Source organism: Anarrhichthys ocellatus, unplaced genomic scaffold, assembly GCF_004355925.1.
Source record: "Anarrhichthys ocellatus isolate YVR2014 unplaced genomic scaffold, GSC_Weel_1.0 scaffold13, whole genome shotgun sequence".
Taxonomy (NCBI): domain Eukaryota; kingdom Metazoa; phylum Chordata; class Actinopteri; order Perciformes; family Anarhichadidae; genus Anarrhichthys; species Anarrhichthys ocellatus.
The window spans coordinates 7,380,708-7,406,664 of NW_022280043.1; the positions used below are offsets into that span (position 1 = coordinate 7,380,708).

General features: G+C 41.5%; 4 protein-coding genes across 5 annotated transcripts; 2 read left to right on the forward strand and 2 right to left on the reverse strand.

Moving 5' to 3' along the window:
• Positions 1-4,350: 4,350 nt before the first annotated feature.
• On the reverse strand, positions 4,351-5,993 carry med18 (mediator of RNA polymerase II transcription, subunit 18 homolog (yeast)). Its single transcript, XM_031852980.1, has 3 exons — positions 5,602-5,993; positions 5,389-5,489; positions 4,351-5,016 (listed from the first exon to the last, which is right to left on the reverse strand). The coding sequence occupies exons 2-3, from the start codon at positions 5,459-5,461 to the stop codon at positions 4,460-4,462; spliced, it is 630 nt and encodes a 209-aa protein (XP_031708840.1). The 5' UTR covers positions 5,462-5,489; positions 5,602-5,993; the 3' UTR covers positions 4,351-4,459.
• A 3,263-nt stretch (positions 5,994-9,256) lies between these two features.
• cyp4t8 (cytochrome P450, family 4, subfamily T, polypeptide 8) lies at positions 9,257-15,349 on the forward strand. The gene is made up of 12 exons (XM_031852974.1): positions 9,257-9,598; positions 10,318-10,462; positions 10,586-10,630; positions 10,736-10,863; positions 10,949-11,073; positions 11,192-11,346; positions 11,439-11,545; positions 12,526-12,716; positions 12,824-12,957; positions 13,321-13,385; positions 13,709-13,791; positions 14,993-15,349. The coding sequence occupies exons 1-12, from the start codon at positions 9,407-9,409 to the stop codon at positions 15,168-15,170; spliced, it is 1,548 nt and encodes a 515-aa protein (XP_031708834.1). The 5' UTR covers positions 9,257-9,406; the 3' UTR covers positions 15,171-15,349.
• A 411-nt stretch (positions 15,350-15,760) lies between these two features.
• On the reverse strand, positions 15,761-20,380 carry ppp1r8b (protein phosphatase 1, regulatory subunit 8b). The gene is made up of 7 exons (XM_031852978.1): positions 20,249-20,380; positions 19,638-19,698; positions 19,216-19,369; positions 18,873-19,090; positions 18,538-18,682; positions 17,840-17,904; positions 15,761-17,743 (listed from the first exon to the last, which is right to left on the reverse strand). The coding sequence occupies exons 1-7, from the start codon at positions 20,299-20,301 to the stop codon at positions 17,390-17,392; spliced, it is 1,050 nt and encodes a 349-aa protein (XP_031708838.1). The 5' UTR covers positions 20,302-20,380; the 3' UTR covers positions 15,761-17,389.
• Positions 20,381-20,741: 361 nt separating this feature from the next.
• On the forward strand, positions 20,742-25,716 carry themis2 (thymocyte selection associated family member 2). Of its 2 annotated transcripts, none has more exons than XM_031852973.1 (7): positions 20,742-20,801; positions 21,109-21,229; positions 21,602-21,742; positions 21,825-22,250; positions 22,865-24,090; positions 24,370-24,487; positions 24,780-25,716. In XM_031852973.1, exons 2-7 carry the CDS (start codon positions 21,127-21,129, stop codon positions 24,890-24,892), a joined length of 2,127 nt encoding a protein of 708 aa, XP_031708833.1. In that variant the 5' UTR covers positions 20,742-20,801; positions 21,109-21,126; the 3' UTR covers positions 24,893-25,716. The 2 variants fall into 2 exon arrangements, with proteins under 2 accessions (XP_031708833.1, XP_031708832.1); XM_031852972.1 differs by having other exon boundaries at positions 20,771-20,850.
• Positions 25,717-25,957: the final 241 nt, after the last annotated feature.

Here is a 25,957-nt window from a genome sequence, read left to right on the forward strand (position 1 = left end):
TTTGGTCTTTTAAAAATACAGTGCCCGGTCTGTCTTTGTGCGTAGCAAATTGTCCAGAGCAACGTGTGCAGCGTCCAATTGCCCTTCAGGGAGAACTCGCGGTGCGCACGAGGTTTCACCTTTGATGATTATTTGCGGGCTATACCTCAGCCAGTGTAATTTTCTATGGCAATTAGACCGATTTAGTCCAGATTAGGAGAGATTAGGAAACCATAGATTTTAATCCGGGAGTAGCGAGTTGAAATGTTTTTTTTTTTCCAGAGGCCAGATTGAAAGATCATCTCTGCTCCGCACTCCATCCAAAGTCAGGAGGCATACAACACTTTCACATTATCATCTCGAATCGCATTTGCCAAGACTGGACGCCAAAGACACGCTGCTGTGGCAGACACAGCCCCGGTCAGACCCGAGTGCGTAATTCTGCTACACTGACCGAGGGGGGAGATTCCGCCCCTCCATCCCCCCACCCCCCACCCCCCACTCCCCAAATATGACAGCAGGGCGGGCACACAGTCACAGGTGCAAGAATCCCATTGGCTGTTTATTTCCCCCATAAACGCCATTCAAAATTACTTTTTTTGTATGTAAAAAAAGGTGGGATGGATAGCCCCACACAGCACTTCACCTTTCACCTTTTTCCAAACGGTTTGCTGAGCTCACAAGCTATTCTACAGCAACAATCTGATTCGCAGTTTTATGCATATTCACACCTGTTATATTGATGGTTGCTGTATAAAATGTATGGATGGACTTTTACAGGCAGTCCTACTTCTACACACTCACGCACGCAGCACGCAGCTACAATTTCTGATAATATTTGGAAGTTAAGAAGCCGTTCAACGCAAGCCTTTTTTTTTTTTTTTTTAACCGCCCATAGGGGAGATCCTACTCAACATATTCTACACACAGCTGTAACACAACACCCTCATATTTCAGGGTGAGACATGCGCAGCTCACAGGCACCAGTAAAATAAGCACCTGTGCACCAAAGTTGGCTGTAAATTGCCTGAGGATCCCGCCCTCTTCGTGCAAAGCCTGCATGGATGGAAGCTATACTTAAGACGTTTCACAACATGGCCACACTGTGTGCACTCAGACATGACTGATGTTGAGAAACGTGTGTCAAAAATAGCACACTTTTAAATGCGGGAGGATGTGTCACAGTGTGTCATAGAAATGACTTGATGCTAAATATCATTGGGATCAGACGCCTAAAAGGTAATGTTGCTTATAGTTTGTGTAAGACGTCTGCAAGCCCTACTGCACATTTGATTCATGGGAAATGATCTATTCATTGTCATTTGGCCACTTAAATATGAACAAACAGTAAAAATCTAAATCAATGCTGGAGAATGATCCTCTAGTCTGTAATACAAGGCGCTACTTATGACGCTTGTTCACAAGAAAAACCCCTGGGTGCCAGAGTGTTGGTGACACAAGAGAACACAATGCCTTTTGATTACACGTAAAGTTAAAGAAAAGTAAATGGGAAAACAAATGACGGAAGCTCACAGCTGAACCAAATCTCCAGAGAAACAAGGAGAGTTGACTGAGACAAACAAAGAAGAGGGAGGCCCAGGCAGCACGACTTTAAAAACTACATGTGTGTTCGGTCGCCTCGAGGCCGACTGCTACGCTGTCCCCCATACCAGACATTCCAGAGGCAGCGTGGCTGGCTTCAGGCTCTGAGTAGCTGATCCTGGAACAGCATGTTCTGCACAGCAGTAATCACAGTCAGCCACAAGCGAGGCAGAGCTTTGGGCCTGTCAATTTCTCCGCCCGAAAAAGTTCTCTGGAATTTCATTCACATTGGGGAAAGGGACAATCCTCGCTTCCTTGGCACTGCCAACAGACGGCCATCACGACGTTGTGCAATGTGTCCCCGTCAACCATTCCGCCCGGCGGGATTAGGATGAGAGGAAGCTGGAGAAGCCTCAACAACACCCTTGGGAGATCGATGCCTGTTTGGGAAAACACTTCCCCCTGGTTCTCCTCCCCTCTCAGCCATCCACCCACGCTCTCTAACAAGCATATGTGTCTTCAATGACACATGAAGGAGAGGGCTCAAATCCAAGTGCTGGGAACGTTCCAGAGTATACGAAGCTGGATTTCACCCCTCCGTGGCACCGGGCCCAAAGAAGGATGACTTAAAGACTTCTTGCCCCGAGCAAGAGCCAGCTTTTTGTGGCATCTTGATGTGTGCGCTGCCAACTATGAACATGATGTTCAGAGGCAGCAAAGACAATTGATGCCAAGAGTTTTAATTAAAGCTATGTTGTGGAATGGAAAGTAAAGGCACGTTCAGGTGATGGCGTCCCTCCCCGTTTCAGAGGTCGAACAAAATATGTTCATAACTAACGCTATCTTAGTAAATTAGTTGACAGTTAAAGACCCAGAACAACCAAATGGCATACTGTGTAAAACAAAACAGAACGCACGAGGAAATCTGTCTACCTCATATAAAATGACAGTGTGCCGTCAGTTACGTTCTCTTACCGTATTCATAGACTTATCGGGATTTTTGTATGCATGCATTGGAATCGGTGTCACTCCAGTCTGTTTCTTATAATAAACCACGCAGAGTATCATATTGCCTCCGGCAACAAGTTCAAATCCCCCCACTTGTGCAAGTTAAGTTAGTTGGCTACATCCACAATAGCCGAGCAGGCCCGATGCCAAGACACCGATTAGCCTAGCTATGCCCCTGTTCTCCAGGCAATGTGGAGTGGAGGTGCAGTGGGAGTCCAGCTCATCACCAAAGAGCACCGTGCTTAACACAAGTTTAAGTGGAAGAAAGCCAGCAGACTGTAGTGTATATCCATGCTGTACATATAAAGCCTTGGGCTGGGAGGAATCTGCCTCTTTAATACATAATTCACTCAGAGCTGAAACATCATGCTTTCGTCCTAAGGGCCAGTATTCTGCTCGTGGTTGTTGGAACATAAAACTGTCTCCATCAGATAATTCGGGCTCTCATTGACTGGCAACGTTTGTTTACCAAACTATGACGTTAGTTTCAATTTGAGCACAGAACAGCCTTCAAAACAGACAAATATAAAGAATCATATAGCAACATAATGCACAGTATGTTTAAGTGTCCATCGGGTGGTTTTTCGAGGTGCATTTTCTGTATGTGGAAGCAATGTCATCTCACCTTTCCACCTCAGCGAGCTTGTCCTCATCAGCCTTGATATGCAGGTAGGTCAACATGTAGAGACAGCCATCTGCCCTCGAGCTCTCCCTTCAGACACGCTCGCTTTACATTGCAACCCCTGCAAACCCATATTCCTGTGTGTGGGGGGGGTATTATTAGAAGCACTCCTGTCTTATTGCCCACATTATTTTCCTGACAGGATGTGCATTAGTTACTTCAGTCTCCACAGCAGATTGGCCATAATGTTGACACACTAGTGTACAAGCCATTTTGGAAAATTCGGCATGAAGAGGGAGGGATCCTGAGGCAGCGTTAGTGCTTTCATGTGTAATAGTCCCAGCTCAAGTTCCCATGAAAGAGGCACTAATGGGTTAACAGTAGAAATGAGAGGGGAAGAGAGGGGAAATCAATGCTTTTGTTGAGGGGGGAAGAAAGAACGGCTTTCACAGGTCTATGTATCATTAAGCAATTGAGAAAGGTAATTAGAGTTGGGGGGGGAGATGTGCAGATCTCACAGCTAATTATTTCCATGGCAACCACAGCTCCTGTGGATGGTCTGAGGTAGCGTTCAGCTGCCAGTCACACAAAGAGCAAGAGAGACCCCTAGTGGGGTAAAATGTGTTAAATACACAACACAAACCATATTAAATTAGTAAAGAAACAGGTCTTTGTGCAACATATTGAAGGAAACAGCTGCTACAATGTAGTTACGTGTATAAACTGGTATAAAACCGTATGTTTTTAGGTGTTAAACCTGCCACACAGAGAATCAAATCTAGGTATTTTTTAATAAAAGATCATAATCGAGAACTTAAACCACTTAAAGAAATAAAAAGGCCAGGAGCCACCCTGACAACTATATTTTTACTCTTATGACAAATATCACTTGCCTGGAAGTTCATTTTTTAGCAATACTTTTTTTTTTTACTGCTTTACACTTTTACATTTCTTCTATTTATACTTAAATACATCACTATTGTTTCTTCTGTAAACAGTGTACAATTAATTATTAAAGATGTAAATGAACTAGCAAGGAGTTTAACCAAAACTGTGCTGTATGAATTGATGAAAAAGCAATAATGGTTGTCAAAACATCTGACCACGTTGGTTGAAAATGATGGATTGCGATAATATTTTGTATGACTGTAGTCATTTCCAGCTCACATAACAAATGAACCAGAAGTGTAGCCGTTAAGTCAAAGTTGAATTGCATTTAATTTCAGTAACAAATGTAAACATTATTAAAACAAAATCTTGTTTGTCCATGGTGGCCAGAGATGACTTGACCCTCTAAATGATGTCCATTTAATGTCTCTGTTTGCTGGGGTCTATCTTCTCCAGGTGAACCAGGGGCTTAAGCTGCTCAGCAAAGCTGCGCATCTCCTCTGACATGGTGTCCTGGCCAGCGGGAGCCAACACGCTCTGCTCCACCAGGTACGAAAGAGATAGGCGTTCTGTGTTGTCCGTGTTCCCCGGTACCAGGATGCGCGATAGCTTGCTAACCACAATTTTCATAGCACCTTTGCGGAATATGTGCCCGTTGGCCACAAACTCGTGGTCCATGCGGAAGCCCATCTCGTTGAGGAAGTCCGGCAGGCTGTGAGAGGCGGCCACGTCAACACAGTTGCGCACCAGGGCGTGGCGGCTCTTGTCTCCCACTTCGGGTTGGCCTAGGTAGCGTAGGTGCCACGGCGACGTGGGGTGGGAGAGCGACCGCCGGGCACGCAGAATGAAAGGGTTCCCCTGTTGGCCTTTCAGAAGATAAACCAGTTCATGATCTGTGAACGTCTCCGGTTCCATGTTGTCACACAGACCTCGAAGGCGATGCAAGAGGCTTTCCAGTGCCTGGTCAAACACACTGCCTGTGTTGATAAGAGGTAGAGAAACATGCATAAATATAAAAAACAACATGTAAACAATGTGGTGTGAGGTTTGCACAATACATTGCACCTACATTTTATACATCTACACAAAAAAAACACTCCAACATTACATCAACTGAGATGACTAAAGACACAGAGAGGTGAGACAGAAAGGAAAGAGACTTTTGTCACAAACACGGCAGATGTTTTTTTAAGGTTAAAAGTTGTTATCTTTGCTGTGCTGGCAGTATTGCAGTCTCATACAACACTGCAACACATAAGTCCTGCAATAATCCACTCCTACAGGCCATGTGGCTACCTAACACGTATGAAGAGACGTTTCATTGTCTGTCTTCAGCTGTGGATGTTTACCTTGCAGCAGATATTCCATCATATTGATTGCGCCTCCGGTTACGGGCATCGCTGAAACAGGCGGGGCTTCCATACTTCCCCAGGCACCACGTTGTTTTTGACTGTCGGAGTAAAGTATCAATAACAATTAGCGTTAGTTAGCTATATCTGTACCCTCTCCATTAATTTACGAATTTACGCCAATTCACTCTCAAAATTAGCTTGATTCATTACCTGAAAAAATGACAAAATGCAGCTCTTCACTTGATGGGGAACACCGGCTAAAAGTTGGTGTCCGTCTTCTGTAGTCTCCACACCGATGATCCGTAGGCTTCACTGTTTGTTCAATTGACACACGGCTAGCTAGTAGATACCCTGCTAGCTAAAGCAGCTAGCATCTGTTAGCTACAATAGCGTGTTAACTAACGTACCGTGCTACGCGTTTCAACGTTAGCTACGGTACTTGTATTGAATTACCAATTAATGTTAACAAAGAGGTGATTGAAACAAAACAAAAAGATTCCAACTGCTTGGTTTATTTTCGGACAGCAGAAGAATGAACACAGCCGACAACAGTGTATGAAAATCAAGCTTACTTTTCTTCTTCTGCTGCTTTTTCTGCTGCTGTTGCGTCCAACTTTGAGGCGCATTACAGCCACCTACTGGAGTCATGTATGTAGGGTTCTTCTTCTACAGTTGTATTTGTGGCAGAGCAGACGCAGAAGGGGGTTCAACATGTTCTTTAACTCCAGTTACCACACTTGTCACTGATCCTTTCGCACAGCACAAACATGGTGCTGTGTTAACCACTCTTAAGTCTTGCTGTGATTATTTCCTTTCTTCTGTTCCCATTACTTTAAAGTACTACTACGTTCTGACTGAGATGTTTGTATTTTGTGATACCTCGTTCGTTTTCTTCGTCTTCATCTTCATCACACTTTTTCTGCCACCTCTCCATTTCTTTTCTTTTAATCACTGATTTCCTTCTCCTCTGTATTGGCACAGTTATTTAATTTTGTTAGGCTCTTTTTTTGCAAGCTTATCAGCATACTCATTCCCTTTAAGAACTGCACTTCTACACCACCCCTGTACCACATCTGTTTGCTAAGACTACTTAGCAAACATTGACAGTTCAATGAGTATTCAAGTATAGATTTTGTTTGACCCAGTTAGGAAACATCTCAATCGAAAAAGTTCACCCAATGCTTCAAAATGTCCCTTCAGAACCGCTAGGGAAAGTCATAAACACTTTTCTTTCATGAATTACAATCGTTTAAACAGTGGCATTTATGGAACAACTTAATTCGGGACCTTTTCTCTTTACTTTTATGTTACTATACACACAACCACTGTCCCTGTAAGTCATATGGTTGTTTGTTGGTCTCCTAAAGACAATTGATGAATAAACCACTGAAGTCTCCTCTTCCACCTGCAGTAAGAAGAAAGAAATGTATTTTCATTTAGGTTACGCCATCATCATCATCATCATCATCATCACCATCACTTACTTACTCTGCTTCTCCAGCCACAGCAACAAAAGTGAACAGGAAACGCTATGAAGAGATAGAAACAGAAACAGAATCTGTGGTTATGTCAAAAGTCTTACCACTGAAAAGAATTATAAAGAGGAAATTCAATACGACAAAATGCTGAATACTTTACCTGCCAGCAATTTTTGTCTGTAGCAAATTAAAAGTGACATTAAAATAAGAGATGTAAGGGCTGCTGATGTTCCATAAATAACTGCCATCAGATATCCAGGCTTTGTAGGTAAGTCTGTAAAACCAAAACAAATAAGAAATGAAATTCCTTTGATTCGGCCCACAAACTCCTTACAGAGCGATGCAGAAAAACACCCACGTGTTGAGTTGTTGGAAGCAGTTGATGGCCCGTGAGTGCTGTTAACTGCAGTGTATCCATAAAACATCTGCTTTGCACTGCAATTTAAAGACCCATTTGGATCTACAGGCACAGATATCGTCCTTGTGCGTGTCTCCACATTTAGTGTGCCATTTGCTTTGATGTTACTGAATTCCATGTCACACGTCACAGCACAAGAAACAGATGAAACCTCACTGTTGTGTACTGTAATACAGCAAAAAAAAAAAAGATTTTAGGTAAAACCATTTGATTTTGACATAAGACATTGTATGTGTGTGTGTTATTTTCTCACCTGTGATTACACACAAGTTGATAGTAAGTAGCTTCTGCTTGTGTCCATCACATCCACTTTTCCAGCAGGTGTATTTCCCAGCATCTGCTCTTTTGACATTTACAATGTGTAGAGACTTGTTGTGAGTCACAAAGTCTGGTTCTGGTCCTCGTTCGGAGTTCCTGAGTGCAGTCGTGTTACTTGCTTTAAATATCCATTTTAAGTTAATGGAATCACCTGGACATGCATGAGTAAAACTGATGCCTGCAATAACGTAGAATGTCTTAAGAATTTCTATCAGAGTTTCTGAAAATACAAAAAAAGGTTTTGTTTATGTGAATAAAGGATGAATTTTGGCAAATGTATATAACTGGTTATAAATAGCTTTTGGGTGTTTTTATTCATGTTTTAAAATAGTTCTGACCTTTCTTCACGCTGAGGATGACTGTGGGCGGTTTATTCCAACAATTGTCTTGAAAACAATTTTCACACCAGTAAAGGCCTTGATCCCCCTCGGTGAAATTATTGATGACCAAGGAACCATTGTTTAGCACCTTTATTCTGGAGCGAAGGAGCGGCTGATGGTACTCTATTCCTGTCTTATCTTGCAAATATATCTGGCTTGAGTGGCCGTGTTCACTTTTCTTGTAAGACCATTCGAAAGAGTTCGAATCACTTCTGTAATGTGGACAAGGTATCACAGCTCGACATCCCAGCGAGAACAGAAGGTGATTTGTTGCTGCCAAAATACAAGTTTCCTGTTACACACTAATAGTAGCTTGAAAAAATTAAAATATAAACAATGTATTGACAACACTAACTTCCCAAATTGCATTCTAAATACAGTGTAATATGAAAGATTTAGTCATGTTACTTACTGTTTCCTGAGGTAAAGGGGGATGAGTTCCAAATAATAAGTAGAAAAACAAAGCCTTTTTGCATTGTGCTTGAGGCACTCAACCCTCTTGAGAGATAAAGACAATACAGAAGTAATGAAACACCCCCTCAGTGGTTACACTATTGCTGCTCATCAAAACACAGTTCAGAGACGCTGCATCGCACCAGAAGGTTTTTAGATTGAGCATAACAACTAAATTCACAGTGACTCATCGTAAGCGGTCTCACAGCCAATGCACAGGAACTTTGACGTGGCTTTCACCCACACTTGTCTCATGCTGTGAGTTATTCACTTGTTTTTTTTGCATTAGCATAAGTGTTAAGATACAGCATTTGTACTCACTGCTGCTTATACATCTGAGCTCATTCAGTATATATTTGAGCAAAAACACTAACTAATGCTGTGTTGTCGATGCAATTTACTTAACTTCCAAGCTTAAACTTAAGAGTTTCTTGCAGTGATTTTTTAACTCAAGAAAATATATGCTCTGCAGTAACAGTGCTAGGGGTTAATTAAAGAAAGATTTTTTTTAGGTTAACACAATGCAGACACTGTGTCTAGAAAGTGTAACAGTGGAAAAGTTTACATTCATGAGCTTTATGAATCAGATGTGGGCAAAACAAGCTCATCAGGCTCATAAAATGTTCTGGCGCCATTCAGTCATGAGCTCTTTAAAGTTAATTTATTGATGTGGAGACATCTTAAGCAATTGCTCAACAGCACTACAAGCTTAAAAAAAAATTAAAAATCACAAAGATAATTTGTCCTTAAAATCTTTAATGTCCAAAACTCCTATATTTCCGCCAGCACGTGAAGTCACCATTTGAGAGTCGGTCGGAGTGCATTCTTCTCCACTGCTGATGGTTGCATCACACTACCGTGGCCTACTTTAAAGTTCGTTGCGTGCAGTTCTGTCATCTTGAAGACCACCTTCTGTGCGTTCAGAGTTGGTTTTTTTTTTGCTTCAGCGAGGCTCGTTCTCAACCGCAATGGACTCATTTTCGGCTTTCGCGAAACTTCATTTCGGCTGGCCTCAAATGCATCACTTGTTCGCCCTACTTTGTCTTGTGGCCGTCGTCTATCAATTAACAATCTTGTTCGCTCAAAGAAGATTCGCGCTTCGAAACGTTGAGGCTTTTCCGGGACCACCTACGCACTGGCTCTTGGGAAACATGAAGGAGGTAATTCGGATCCGTATAGCAGCAACTGCAACTGCCTGTTAAACATTACTGCTGTAATCATAACGTACGGGCCGTTTAGCATCTTTCAAAACAAAGTTACAAAGTGCTTTACAGTAAACACAAACAAGTAAATAAGTGCAAAAAACTGTTTTGATTCATCCCTGAGCTACCAGTATTTATATTTACACTGTTAAATATTAAAGGGTACTTTATATATTTTTTTGTGTTGTTTCTTTACAGATACATATCTTACATAATTACTGGCCTTTTGGCTTCATCAGACACATGTAGGCCTACATGTTTTTCATTGTGAATGTGTGTTGTCCCTGATTTTAAGAAATGAGTAAAGTACATGAAAAACATGCAACGTGTAAAATAATCATGTATTTTTGAATACACAGCATTTAAGAAATAGCTCAAATGAACTTCACCTGGATCTAGTCTCTATTACATATCCAACATTTTAAAGAACCATTCACAAAGAGTACTTTCAATTTTGATACTGAAGTACATTTTCTGATAATGCATTATTGATTTTTATTTAAGTACAATTTTAAATGCAAGACTTAAACTTGTAATTGAGTACATTTTAATATTGTGGTTTTGCTACTTCTACTTAAATTCTGCACATTAGAGTTCAGGCAAACCAACTGTCCTCCCTCAGCTACAGGACAGACAGGGTTGGTTAAGCTTCCTATATGTGTGTATTTTTCTTTCAGTTCAAACAAGATGGGAAAGACTTGGTCATGGTTGTGAAATGGGGACAGCACCACCCATATGCTTTCCCAATGTGGTTTGGACCCTTTGTTTGTTATTTTATCATTCACCACCCGGATTATGTGAAAACGGTATTCACATCAACAGGTGAGTGAGCGATTATTATGATTATTATTTGTATCTTTACTAATATCGCACACAACATTGGCTACACGTTTTTACAACCAAAGGTCAATGTAACATCATTTTAATTTGTTTGTCTCCCAACAGAGCCAAAAGATAATTTTGCATACAGTTTCTTTGAGCCTTGGATTGGTAAGACCGCTTTGCCCTTCTCCTTCTGCCTATTCCGTCACCAACAGAGTTATTTGTTGTGGCGCGTTACTCACTGACACATACTTTTTCCGTCTCTGTCTTTAGGTGAAGGTTTATTGCTGTCAAAAGGTCAGAAGTGGTTTAGACACAGACGGCTCTTGACTCCAGGTTTCCATTATGATGTTTTGAAACCATACATAAATCTGATGTCAGACTCTACTAACACTATGCTGGTATGTAACTTGTGTGTCAAAGTTGGTTGAGCCAATGAGTGTGTCTCCTGCGGAGATGTCACATCTGTTCTCTCACTGTTGCCAGGACAAATGGGAAAGATATGCAAACAGCAATGAGTCCTTTGAATTGTTTGAACACGTGAGCCTCATGACACTAGACAGCATCTTCAAGTGTGCCTTCAGCGACAACAGCAACTGTCAGACTGAGAGGTGAGTCCATAACGAACCGTTTCACAAGTTCTGGTCTTGGTTCTCAAATGTTTGCTGCTTCAGCTGTCTGAATCATTCATCATTGAGCTTTTAATGATTTCCTACGTTCTCATTTCAGTGGAATAAAGGCATACATCAAAGCGGTGTTTGACCTAAATTACCTCATTAACCTGAGGCTCCGGACATTTCCATACCACAATGACCTCATTTTCTACCTCAGCCCACACGGCTTCAGATTTAGAAAAGCATGCAGGGTGGCCCACAGACATACAGGTAAGATCTTCAAACAATTGCCAAATATCAATCACACTGGATTTGATCAATATGCAATATATATACTCATTCAGTGTCTTGTCCTTCTGAAGAGGAAGTCATAAGAAAGAGGAGAGAAGAACTAAAGGAGGAGAATAAGCTGGATCGCATACAGACCAAGAGAAACTTGGACTTTCTGGACATCCTTCTCTTAGCAAGAGTATGTGATATCAGCTCCCATCCACTGAATCCAGAAATGTACACATGCTCACTTTTGCATTACGTCACGGCATCTGTAATAAACCATAAACCTGTAAACGGCCCTTACATACCAACTGCTACAACATCCTCTCTCGAGAAAATAGTTTGAATAACAGTATTGAGTCATTTAAAGCATAAACAGCCTTAGAGTAGCAGCAATCAAACTTAAAGACCGCAAACAATATACAGCCATCAGCAGCGGCATGAAGTCAAATAAATCATTTTTTTTAAATAAATAAGGCGATGTTGGCCGTACAAAGCTTCTGCTTGCTCTAAACACCCATGACCTCTCTGTGTCTGACTTGCCTTATGGTTTAACTAGTGCTCCACCAGCTTGATTTTCTGACCCTGGATATCGGTTGCTGTAGAGGCAGAATAACACGTTCTTAGATCAAAGATTATATTGTCCTTTGGTGCAACATTTCGCTGGAGAAATAGCTTCCACACCGCGACTTAAAGTCATTCCAACCCGTTCAGAAGGCTGATCATAGGCCTCTTTCAATCAAAATGTTGCGTACATTTTGGAAAATGTGAAATAATTTCTGTTAAGATACAATACACTTCCCACTGACACCACTATAACTCCGGTACATTGTGTATTATTGCTGCCCAAAACACACATTGAATCTCTTCCCTCTAACCCCCCTCAAGTGCTCTACATTTTACCCGATGAGATTTCAGTTGTCACCCGTCTCTGTGACTTCAACAACTCAGCAGTCACCTGACTGCCATTGTTCTTTATCTTTGTATTTTGTTTGTTCTTTTACAATGGTTTCATTGTCAAGTACAGGACTTGTTTAAAAAAAGTTCTTCACAAATACAGTAGTAGTAGTAGTAGTAGTAGTAGTAGTAGTAGTAGTAGTAGTAGTAGTGGCACATTCACAAACGGCATGCTTATTTAGTCTTTTTTTACATTTCTGTCTATTATCTCACCTTCAGGATGAGAATCAACAAGGTCTGTCAGATGAAGATATACGAGCAGAGGTGGACACCTTCATGTTTGCGGGCCATGACACCACAGCCAGTGGCTTGTCTTTCATCCTCTACTCTCTGGCCTGCAACCCGGAACACCAGAAGCTTTGCAGGGAAGAGATCATTCACGCTCTGGATGGCGAGGACACCTTTGCGTGGTAGGCTTGCCACGTGCAATGCAAGTTAGTGCCAGTCAGAGTCTCACTGTTTTTGTTTAGAATATTGACAACTAATGCCTGTCTGTCTGTCTGTCTTTGTTTTAAAGGGAGCATCTCAGTAAAATTCCATACACTACAATGTGCATAAAAGAATCCCTCCGCCTTTACCCTCCTGTGCCAGGAATATCCAGAATCACCACCAAACCCATGACCTTTTTTGATGGAAGGTCTTTGCCAAAAGGTTTGTTTTTACCGTTTTTGGAAAGCTCACAGTCACATTGGAACTCAAGAGTATGTTGCCTCAGTGAAGCAGCATACTCTGATTATATAATAACTTTGACCTCACTGGAGGAATATATTATTAACTTGTATTGGTCACCTACGTAAGTCTCCCATAATGGACCTTTGGCGCAAGTCATGCTTGCACAACATACAGCATACATTAACCCTTTAACCCACATGCTTAAAATAGTTTTAGCAGGTTCCAAAAAAAATGTGTCTCACACACTTTAATATATTAAAATGATAGTCTATTTGCTTTAGTACACCTTCTTTTACAGTCTCTGCACAATCCAAAACCTACTTTCTTTTGTCTCATTTGCAGGTTGTCTTATTGGAGCAAGTGTGTTTGGGATTCACAGGAATGCAGCTGTCTGGGAAAACCCTGATGTAAGTCGAGAAGATCATCCTGAGAAGTCTCTGTGAAGCGAAAGCTCAACTACATGGTGTACATGGAATCAATGATAAAAGTAAACTTCTGGTCCCTCGTTGCTGTGGTGGCCCAACACCCTGCATCTACATAACAAGTGACATCAAATTGGTGCACAATAAATGCGAACCCTATGGTGACCTGGTTCCAGAAGATCTGCCACTGTGTATTCTCTCACTGTATTAGGGGTGTGAGTGGGCATAGACTCGAAAGATTTTCAGGGGACAAATTAAGAAAAATGTGTGATCTATGCCCTTTCTTTTTATCTTGTGTGTCGAAACAGGAGTTTGACCCACTGCGTTTTCTTCCGGAGAATGTTTCCAGGAGGTCCCCACATGCATTCGTGCCCTTCTCAGCGGGGCCAAGGTATGTCCTCACCTGATCATTTGGACTGGCTCACTATGAACTAGGGCTACACGACTACTCTCTTTCTAATATTTTTTCCATCTTATCAGTCTGCACAGTATGTGAATGTGTAACCCCTTTTCCACAACACAATACAAACTGTTTACAAACTGGGGTTACAGTAAACAAGAGAGCTCAGTGTAACTCTGGATCGATCCAATTCAAAACAACGCACAAACCCCAAAAGGAAATACCCTCTGCACATTTTTGGATTTTAGTAAACAACTCTTGCTACCAGCAGAAAAAAAATGCAATCATTAACTGAACATCAATTTACGGGCAACATAAAAGTTCAACTTTACAATACAATTGCCCTGCAGTAAGAACCAATTTGGAAAAGCTTGTTGCTAGTTAAAGATAACTCACCAGTTGCACACATTTCAAATATCACCTCTGTATTGACTTTAACGAACATCTAATTGTATCTGTAAGCCACTGAGGGGCGAACGGGAGAACTTGTTCGGACGCGTGTTCTATTCTACAAACGAATCGCTCTCCAGTGCGCTGTATCTCCTTCGATCCGTTGAGCCATTTATTCCCTTTCACATTTGCCACAGCATTAAATCAGCATTGTTTAATCTTATTCCTACCAATGAATCTGAGCATGCCAGTCATGCTCTCACACCACCAGGTTACAGAACACTATAAGACACAACAGGATAAGACACTGTTGGCTTCCCTTCCACACACACCTGATTCTCATCACCAAGCGCTTACCTATATGCACCTAACCCTCACCCTCTACATTAATGCTCCACCCTGTGTTCAATGTCAGAACTGCGTGGATAAATTCACCTTACGTTTCCCTCAAAGATAGAATAAAAAAACTACATTATGGCTCCAACAACTTCATTTAGCAAAGGATTCATTTTTAGAAATTGTGACAATCTGTCTGAGCAAACAGAGGAAAACTCTATTAAACCAAAGAAAACTGAGCATGGGCTCCATGTTATCCTCATGTACAGCATGGCTAGTACCATATGTTTTTGTCATGTCAACCCACATCCAAAAATAATAATAATTAGTAAGTACTGACTGTTGATTTAAATTTCAACAACAATTATTTGTTTTTTTAAGTTCTTTAAATTCACTAGTTATGGCATGTTGCTGTCCTCTTATGTTGCATTTCATTTCTCATCATGTTTCTGTTTTCCCCACTCAGAAACTGCATTGGTCAGAACTTTGCCATGAATGAGCTGAAAGTGGTGATGGCCCTGACACTGAAGCGATACCAGCTGATAGAGGACCCCACTCAGAAACCCAAGTTAATTGCTAGAACGGTGCTTCGCTCAATCAATGGCATCCACATCAAGATCAGACCTGTAGACCCACATGGGTAAATGCAAAAAGGGTAAATGCTCAAACCTGAATGAAGAACTTTAACACTGATGGGTAATAATGAAATAGATAACTCTAAAGTATTTTATTTAGTGAGTGAACATTTTGGGTTAGAAATTACTTGCTGAAAAAGGAGTTGATATTTTTGCACTTAACATGTGGAAATAAAGAATAAGACCTCTATTGTGGTAGGACTTATTCACCAAATCAGTTTGAATAATTTCTTCATTTGTAAATGCACCATAATATAGTTTGTGGTTTCTGTTTTGTAGTGATGGGGGTTAAGAACAGGTCAAAGCACCAAAAGGTTTAGCCGATTTTCTTTTTTTTTGTGTTCATGAGAATGTAACGTGCACTTTCACATTACTGATCAAAGAATAAAGTTCTTAAAACTTTAAAGGGCGCTGCCGCTGTGTGAACATTGACTTTTGTCTGTGCTACATGAACTCATTTGAATCAGGTCCAAAGTACCCCTGGGGTATCTGGTCAATAAATACCTCCAGAATTAAGCGTGAGGAAATATTTGTTTACGGTCTGTTTGCTTAGAGGTCATCGAATTCAACATTTAATCACAGCTGAAAACACTGCAGAGTTTTGAGTCAAAAGTAATTCATTTTTTATTTACAGTCATATGATTACAAAATCCACAAGGACAAAAAGTCACCAGCACAGTTTGTAAAAGTGAAACACCTCGTCTTTTGTTGATTTCTGATCTCCAACCTTTCACTTAGAAGATCCCATGAAAACGGCTCGTCTTTAGTGCTGACTTAATGCTATACCAAAGAAGTCCAACCATTACCATCTGATCTTTCTGCATGTTCCATCAACTCGACCTTCCTCTTATAACTACTTGCCTCTTTGTTTAAAATAAGATCGACAGCTTGCAGTCTGATGCCTCTCTCAAAAGGGAACACCAGTTAAGTGAGAATACTATTTCATGGGACCTTTCCATTTGGGAATTACAACCAGTTACATAATGTTCCAAATGTGTGACATGAATAACTGATATTCTGTTACTGTGCAAAGATGGTTCCTACATCTCAAGTCAGTTTGGGGCAAACTAAATATGAACAGTTCACTGTATAAACGGCACTGTAGTCTTCTGCAAGAGAAAGATTAACACGCTACATGACCATCAAAACGTACTAAATCCAAACCTTTTGTGTTTTGACGAGTATTTCTTAAATTTTGCAGCTGAGTTGGTATTTGTTACTGTGCTGCTGTTCCAATTTAAAACTATATTCTATTCCTACATAATAGTCCAATTAACTGCCAACATAGAAAACTGTAAAATTCTTGTATTTACAGTTTACTACAAACCATTTAAAACTCAATATATATTAGAAAAAGATGTGATCGACATGCTGTTTGGACACGGCAAGTGGCTTTTATCTGCAGAAGAATCCAAATCAGTAACGACGAGTTTGCATCATCACTTTCACGAGATGCTGTGTAGATTTTGAAATGTTGAGGTTGGTGCAACAGGCCATAAACAATAGCAGCTGCAAGTCTGCAGCTAGAGCTCACTGACAACTTTGACCATTGTGCACAAGTCACATGCGTCAAGTGGCTTGTTGGACAAATACAACACACTTGAGTTGATGTCCTATTGGTCTAACCCATGTAATGGAAAGGCTTCACATTATATTAAGAGGTTTTTCAAAATAAAAAGCAGCCCTGTGTTTTGATAGACACTGACTTCATGTCTGGATTCTGTGACTGTCATCACTTTTCAAGCTAAAATATTTCATATAAAAGTATGTTTTTGCCATTTGTTTAACAGCATTATCAAAACACTGACGGAGTGAAAAAAATGTTGAAAAAGTGATTAGTAAAAAAAAAAAAAAAAAAAAAAAAAAAAAACACAACTTAACCAAAACAACCATATCCATGTAGCCCGTCGCTCACAGACAAACGTAGGCAACCGCACCTCTGAGGCTCAAATGCTAACTGCCGAGTGTTGTACATTTATGTTAATTGTGTTTGCAATCAAACTTCTGCTTTATTCCTGCCAACTTATCAACTGCTGACATAGCAATGTTGGTGATATCTTGTGACAGACCCCACTGTGTGGTGCCTTTTTTTTTTGTGATGACAATGAGTAACACGACAAATAAAAATAAAAAAAACTAGATTGAGATGTGAATGACTCCCCCTCTGCCAGGTCACAGTCCCTGCTGTATCTGCTGGTAACCTGAGAGTCAGCAGCTTTGACAAACTGTTAGATGAGTAGTGAAGGGGTGGGTTTCTTCCCCGGCCAAGCTTCTTTGGCATACTTCTTTTTGCGTGGCTCGTTGTGTGTCTCTGGAAGGTAGGGGGCTGTGACGGGGGTGGGGTTGAGTGTGACGGGGGGCTGGGGAGCCTCTGGGGCCAGGTCCACCTCGGGCGCCGGATTGGGGAAGGGCAGAGGAAGCCCTCCCTGCATAGCAGCACCTCCCGGAGCTCCTGTTGGCTGGTTCTCGTGACTGGTGGGGGGCAAGTCCCCATAGAGACCACCACCCAAGCTGTAGCTGTGGATGCGCTTTGAAGTCAGGTCGTCGAGACCAAGAGTGTTGTGACCCTCTAATCTGCGTTTCTGCAGCAGAGAGGACATCACCAGTTATACATATTCCAAGTGATATTTTTGCTGAAACATAGCACCGGTATTGTGCTGTCTGACATAAACGCTCACCTTGATGGGGATGACAGCAGTCTGCACCATGTTTCTAAACCGTCCCACCGAGGGGTCTATATCCTCTGTAAGTATTAAAAATACAAGTGTTAAAATTGATCAAGGAATGTTTTTGTTTCCTAAAAGAAGAATAGTAGACATGCACATATCTTATCACATAGCTTTAACACATATGACATAGCTTGGTTATATATTTACAGCATGATGGGAGGCCCCTCACTGCACAAACCCATTCAAAATACTTAAATTACTTAGTGGTGCTACATTTTATATTCAGAGCATTATTATGGCTGCAAACAAGTAGTGGAGTAATGTCTAGCGGATTAGAGAATGCTAACTAGCAAGTTCACGGCCGCCGTGCTGCACTGCGTTTAAAGCTGATAATGCCATCCCGACCGACAGCGTCGTCGCAAAAGTGTAGCACCCACCCTCCAGTTCCCTCTCAGCTAAATACTGTTAGCTCTGTCTGCACTTTAGTTGGAGTTTGCACTCTTAGCTGCAAGCCGCCGGCTCAGCTATATTAATGTTAAGAGCCGTTGCAAAGCAATAGAAATGCTCCAAACCTCGTATAAAGCACCTTTAATATTTTTACTGCCTGTAAAAACAACTTGAATGAGGTCCAAAGTAAAATCCCCTAAAGGTCCTTTTCAGTTACATGCTGTAAAACCTCCACACAAAGAACCTTGAATTCTTCATACCTGGGTTAATGATGGAGTCATCCTCATTGAAGGTAACCCTGGAGTTCCTCCGCTTCCTCTTAGGCCTCTGGATTTCCAGATTACCCTCCTCAATAGTCAGTAAGGATATGCGCTTGTTGTGAGCCGTGTTGAACTCCGTCAGGTTCTGGCAGGATGCAGACAGGCATTGATAACGATATTAATAATGTTACACTTCATAACGCCTATTAGCAGTCTACCTTGTGGGCAACAAATGTGATGATTAAGAGACAAGGTGCTGCCATTTTCTTTCTCCTTTTATGTAATTCATATTTGAGAGTATGAGAATATCGTTATTATCGAGAAACTCAATGTACCTCCAGCTCCGTCTCTTCCTCTGGAAGCCCGAGCAGTCCTTTCAGCTCCTCATCCTCTCCCGTCTTGCTGTCCCCGGTGCCGGCGGTGCCTTGGGTCTGGGGTTTCTCTCTGATGGTGTAGGTCCTTGTTGAGGCCCCAAAAGATACCGTAGAGTCTATGGGAACTTGCTGAGGCTTGTGTGCCTCCAGACGGATGTGTCCCAGGAAAGTACCGTGGGCTAAAATGGCGAAAATCAAATAAAGTGGTTTGCAAATGTTAAGACAGAATGTTACATTACCGTGGATAGACACTGGTTCTAAATACAACACGAGTATACAAGTGTGATTGTGAGTGATGTCTTACTGCTGTTCAGGTCTATGAGAAAGAGCCTTTTCAGGTGTTTGTGGTAGATCAGGGCAGCGTGTACACGTGAGCATGACTGATGGTCGATGGTGAAGTCACACCAGTCCGGGTTCCTTCCAAACAAGTAGTACTTCTTTTCATCTATGATCAGTTTCTACGGGATGAGACAGTTTCCGTGAATCGAGGTCTTTCAAACAACCGGTTAACAGGTGATGTAAAATGTCTTTGTGCCTCTGAGCCATAACCGAGCAGTGTTTCTTCTCACTGAAAGGCATAAATATCAGGGCTTATTCTGCTCTCGCACCGTTTGAAGCCATGAAGCCAAAGAAAGTCCCAGTGTGCAACACATCTGGGACAGATTGGAACGTCAGGCTTGTATCTGGTGCATTCAACTCATTTGCATAGTCAAATAGCCAAGTTACCTCCATCAGTTTGTCTCCCTTCATCACGTCTAGGTGGAGACCCTGAGGCGGCTTGCCTGCCCTGAAAGATAACACTTGGTGAACGTTTTGAACATATACAAAGTCTACAATCTGAGCATTTGTGCAGTGTTGATCATTACAACAAATCAATAGCCGAGCTTTGTTTCTCTTGATATGCATGAAGGTTTATTCATAATAAACGAGTGCTTGCACGGTGGACCTGTACGTTAGTCCTCTCATGGAAATGTTTGTAACGTTCGTCATCTATTGCAATGCTATTAAAGACCAAGACGAAGGCAAATACATGTTCAAAAAACGCACTATCAATACCACTTAACCCATTCTGCTCATAACAGACACCCTTAACCTTAACACGTGAAGCATTTCCTTGTAGAAACGACAGTAAAACCTAACGCCATTTGTAAATGAATACCAACGTGAACGAGTTAGCTTGCTAGCTTGCTTAGTTGCTAACGCTAGCAACAGTTACTACAAGCTTATCTCTGCGTAAAAGATCAGTTATATGAATGAGTGAACGCTGCTTTGCTCATTTGCATCTGGTATTGCATTACAAACAGACAGCTACAACTTCAGCATGTGGATTTTCTCACCATGATGGACAATCAAAAGGAGGAGCACTTTCTTTGCTTATTTTAGTCGCCATCTTGCCTCATCTTCTCATAGCCGAAGTGCATGCTGGGTAAACGTCACTTTGGGTTACTGGGAGTTGCTGTCTTCCAATTCTAACACATCACATCCAAAGTAGAACACCGAATAGATTTATTAAAATATATTATGTCCACACAATTTAGACTGAAATTGGGTCAAATTATCACTCTGCTAACATCAAGTGGGGTCAATTAAAGTGAACAAGAAAAACTTTGACTTTGAATTCCCTGAACAACCACTAGGGGTTCTCAGAGCCCAGCTATACGACTCTAAACAGGCATGCTGCAATAAAATGTTTTTTGAAATTTGTCTAATTCTTGTTGTTGTGGAGAGATAGTAGTTTGAGAGTGAGGGGCTTGTGATGTCACAGAGGATGCCTAGTTTATTCTACAGGAAGTGAGGGGGTTGTCTTACTATAAGTGGCTTAACTAGTTTGAGAGGGTATATTCCCTGCATGAAAGACGTGTCACGGCACACTTTGAAGAGCACTGGAAGGTTGTATTTGGAAAAAAGTGTGGTACAATTCCCAAATTTCCTATTATGGGTATATATCCTGGAGTATCTTGGTCTATTTGCTTTATTGGGTGTTAATGCTGCAATCAAATGAATAACAGAATAATATCTTTGACATCTTCTTTCACAACTCAAAGTCATATCACTTGTCCTCCACCTCTAAAAATGCAAGCCTTGTGCAAACAGCTCCTGTGACTTCCTCATTCACATTTGTGGTTTTTGAGTGAGAAAGCAACCTCCTTTTATAATTCACTTGACATTTGCTGTCTGCCTTCACTTTTGATCGCAGCACACTGAGGCAACAGTGATGGCAGACTCGACTGCTTTGCCACTTCAACAACTGATTGCTTCATTTGACAACTCTTGTCTGCCAAAAATTCTACAAGTTTGCTCTGGAGTGTATTTCCAAGGTAGGCATTTGATTGCATTGTTGGTTGTGAACAAAAACTGTGAGGGCAGATGAGGACAAAAGAGATTAGAGATTATTTGAAGAGATAAAGATCACTGCAAATCCTAACCTGTCTGGATATATGTTTTGTGTCATTGTATCTATTGAATACATTTGTATGTTTCCTTCTTTTCTCAACCCCAAATCAGACATTATTGCCAAATAAGATAGTGATTATTTGTTTTAGTTGAAAGGTTTTTATTTCTCATGAATGGTAATTATGAATATTTATTTTGTATTAGTTTAGAATTGTTATCTATCCCTGATATACCTGCTCATTACTGATCTTGTTATTTAGTTCCTTATTTGGTCAAATTCTCAATCTCCGTTTCAGGGTCTATATATGAACTTTCTGGGAGTGAAGTGAGCTTTTCTACTGGGGATCTAATAAAGGTTATTAGCATTGAGCTGCTGTCAGTTTGCTGCGAAGACATCGGCAACAATGAGACGTTTGAGCTGCCTATCAACCACACAGGTTGGTCTTTAGACACGATTCTTGTGAGAACGGATAGTATTGCTTCATAGCTGCCCGCTGACACTTGGTGCTCTTTCCTCAGGTTTGTTCAAGGTTGTTCCAGATGAGATGCCGTACGGTACCATCGAGGAGCTGGTGAGCCTGAGGCCCGTGGGCCTGGAATCCTGCCTGCCCTTCACGTTCACCAGCTGCTCCAAGATCAGCGTTGGCGATTTCACACTGGGGGCCGACAGAGCTTTGACGGTGCTCTCCATTGAGCGGCATGAGGGCCAGGAGGATCAGGTGCGCTGCCACGTTCGAGGACAACAGGAAGCCTCCGCAGAAGTGTGTATCCCAATTTCTTCCAAAGGGGAGTTCAGAGAGTGCGAAAACGAGGAGCGCTTCACTCTGCACGAGATCATGTCCTCGCCCAGCCTGCGCAGTCGACAGTTTCGCTTCGTCAACACCACCAAATGTGAACGGCGACTTGCCCTCAGCCCAATATACCAGGTCCACGCCATGATGAGCAGTGAGAATAACTTATTTTCATTTTTCTTATATGTTATCTGTATCTTGCAAACAGATTATTTCCATATTGTTTATCTGATCAAAATGTCTTAAACATTTTTGTGTGTAAATTACCCTTACCCTTTTTTTGTAAGTTGTTACTTACTGACTGCTTACATCTGTCCTCGACTACTCCTGAATGGTTTTCTGTTGCCTGTTTGTTGGTTCATATATCGTCAAGGTGGCCAGCTTATTTGCCCGTTCTTTCATCTCTTTCCTCTCTACTTTAAAAAAAAAAATATATATTTTAAAATTATCTTTTTTTAATAACATTATTATCCTTATGACGATGATTATGATTATAATTGTTTGTATAATAATTTTTCTTCTTTCTCATTGTGTGTCAATCACAGTGGAATGTGGTTTTGGTTTACTCAAGGATAAGATCTTAAAAACCCAATCATTAATCATTAATCAGTATCATTTAAAGTTTTACACTGTATACTTTTACTAGTTATACTTTTGCTTATAGTAACGGTTCTGAATATATTTTCCATCACTGAAGAAGCACACTGTACTTCATCAAGTTCCTCTTCTACATTTGTTAATGTAATTTCTCTAATTTTTTTTGTACAGTGAGGAAAAACATCTTCAAGTTTCCGTCCAGCTTAGAGGTGGATGTGGTCGATGTCACCGAGATGTGCAATGATGTGAATTTTGTGACCCCGCTCAGTCTGACGGAGGTCCTTTCCCAGCCGGAGGAATCCTTCCCGACAGTAGTAGAGATATTGGAGGGCCCAGAAACCCACTCTCTGTTCAGGTGCAGCTGGCTGCCAGAACTTAGCAAGAACAGCCACCTGGTTTTCCACAAGACAGGAACATCTGCCATGGTTTTAATATCCAGCTTGAAGAGCCGAAAGACACAGCAGTACTTCCTGGTATCTCAGCAATATGGTGGACGATTACGGAGGCGGCCAAGAGAGTTTAGTTCAGTGTACGAGCTGTACGTCGCTTCAATCCAGGCACCAGGTCTGAAGGTGGGTGTAACAAGGAGCTATGAGGGAGATGAGGAGGAAGGCCTGCCTGCCCTCAGTGTGGGCGAACAGCTGGAGGTTGTTCGCTGCGAAACGATGGAGTTGCCTTGTGATAGCAGCCAGGGACAGCAGCAGGCCGTCGAGGCTCTTTTGTGTCAGCGTCTCCAAGAGCCAGATGATGATGATGATGATGATGATGATGATGATGATGATGATGATGAAAAGGAGGTCAAGCAGGGGGATGAGAGAGAGGAGATCTTTCTGCCTCTGTACATGCAGGGCCACTTTGTGGAGGTGATCGCCGATAACAAGAAGTACAGACTCAAAGACTTGGGTAAGCAGTTTAGTTTGCCACTGGATGTGAAAGTGGTGAGCCGGGATACTGAACTCGAGACTGATCCCCTGTTTGGGTTTGCATGTCTCAGAATAGAGGAGGCCCTGTTAGAGCCCACCATACAGGCAAGCTTTCTGCACAGGCCAGACCACTGTTTCGAGATCCCGACCCAGTGGCTCTCCATGTCCGTCTCTTTTACCAAGGACGCCCTGCCATGGCCCAGCGGTCAGCCACCTAAGTGCCATGTGGATCGGGTTACTGAGGTGACAGACACGTTCCTTTATGAATTTCGCAAACAGGGGAACTCGGATGCAACTCCTCCACCTCGACCACCAAAGCGAACTCCGTCATCTTCGAAGTCATCCAAAAAATCCTTAAAGAAAACACCCAAGGCAGACAAGTCCAAGCAAGGACCGGACAAAAGAGTCCCAACCAAGGAGTTAGCCGATTTGACTTTGGATAGCAAAAGAAGGCCCCCAGCTCCTCCACCTCCAGTAAGTATGGCTTTTCACACATGTATGGCAGTCCCGCAAGCTATTTAGAATCTATTGTGCTTGAGATGAGGTTGTGTGTCTCACCTCGCTCTGTAAAACACACCACAGTGTAAGTTTGTTACAGATAAACACATTTTCTCACAATGTGACATTGAAGAAATCTTAATCCGGTCAGAAATGGCAGGCTATGCAAATACACGATGCTTCCACTTTTTGCTGTGGTAAAGAAGGCGTGCATGTAATAAAGCTGAATGTTTCTGACTTCCTCTTATCGTGCAGGCTATCTTGGACAATCAACCGCCGCCACTTGTACCCCGAAAGCACGCATCAGCTCAAGGGACAACAAGCAAGGCTCTGCCAAACACTTATGTGGAACTAGAGGAGTCGAAGAAAAAAGGTGAAGCTCTTATTGCAGACTCTTATCGCATAGATTACAGCCATACTGACAACACTTAAAGGACAATTCTGACATTATTCTATCCTTTTTATTAAGACCAAACCAACAATTCTTTAAAAAATGCTACATTACTAATTATTGCAGATGGACACTGTAGTTAGCAAATGTTACTCCATGGTGCATTCGTTTGGGACGACTTTTGGATACAGATTAATACACATTTGATGCTCTAGTTTTTATTTATGGCACCACTGATTGATTAACTGTAACCCTTCTTCTCCTTCTTCTTCAGGAAAGCTGTGTGAAATCGCAGCAGATGTGGACAGCGACCATGACTATGAAACTGTGGATGAGACCTTCGCAATGGTAGTGAACAAAGCAAAAGAGAATGTCTTATATTACTAAAGTTTTGCAAAACCGCAGCAGCAGAATATCTGATATGGGTGGCTGAAGTTAAGAATGACGAAGGAGAATGTCTTATTGCAGCTTTTAAGCTCTCTTATCTCGAATAATTGTATTTTATTGTACCAGTGTGGCATAGACTTGTATTGTGAGTCTTTATAGTCAGACCAAGCAACATGTCCATGAAATCCTAAATATTGTTTGCATAAAATACCATTATACTGTGTAATTCTTAGCAGTTTTTTAGTCCATCCTGGAGCATCAGCAACACCTTCCAGTATAATAGTCATATCACAACACCACAAACAGCCTTGAAAATGACCAGAGTTGAATCATTACCTTGTTGCCTCAGAGTAATGCATATTTATAAGCTTCCCAGAGTATTACATTTTGTTGTACAGGTATTTAATGATGTATGTGGAAACCTCCTATAGTATCAACGTATAAATACAAACTATAAAGAGAAAAGGCTCAAACCAGTCTGGGAGGCACGAGTCATGTGTAGCTTCTCACATGCATGGCCATGTAACGGTAATACAATAGCAGAAGCGTTCCCAGTTGTGACATCAAACTAATGATCTGAGAGTACATAAATGTGCCACACAGTATCAAATCCTACTTTTACTTATTGTTTTGTGTTTTGAAATGATGGTTTTGACTCACTGCCAAAGAAATAACAAAAGTACAAATCAAGTTGATGTACTCATTTCTTTCAAGGTTGGAACCATTTATTTCAACACCATACTGTAGATTCATTTGTCTGGAGTTTTATTTTGTATTTAAGAGATGTATCATCACCATTAAAGTGGCTTCAGAATCAATTCAGACCGATGTGGTTTATTCAAATTTGATTCAAAGCTGTGAACCAGCGCAACCTTGTTGACAGATGTTGGTCTACATTTCTGCATCCTGCCCCAACTGAATATGCCACAGGTGGACTTAATCAAGACAGACATCTAAAGTGGGACCCTAAGATACCGGATGCAAAATAGTTACTTCTTACACATGAAAATGAAATATTTCTGCATTTACATGTTAATTAATTTGCACGGGAAACGGGGGTTGTAA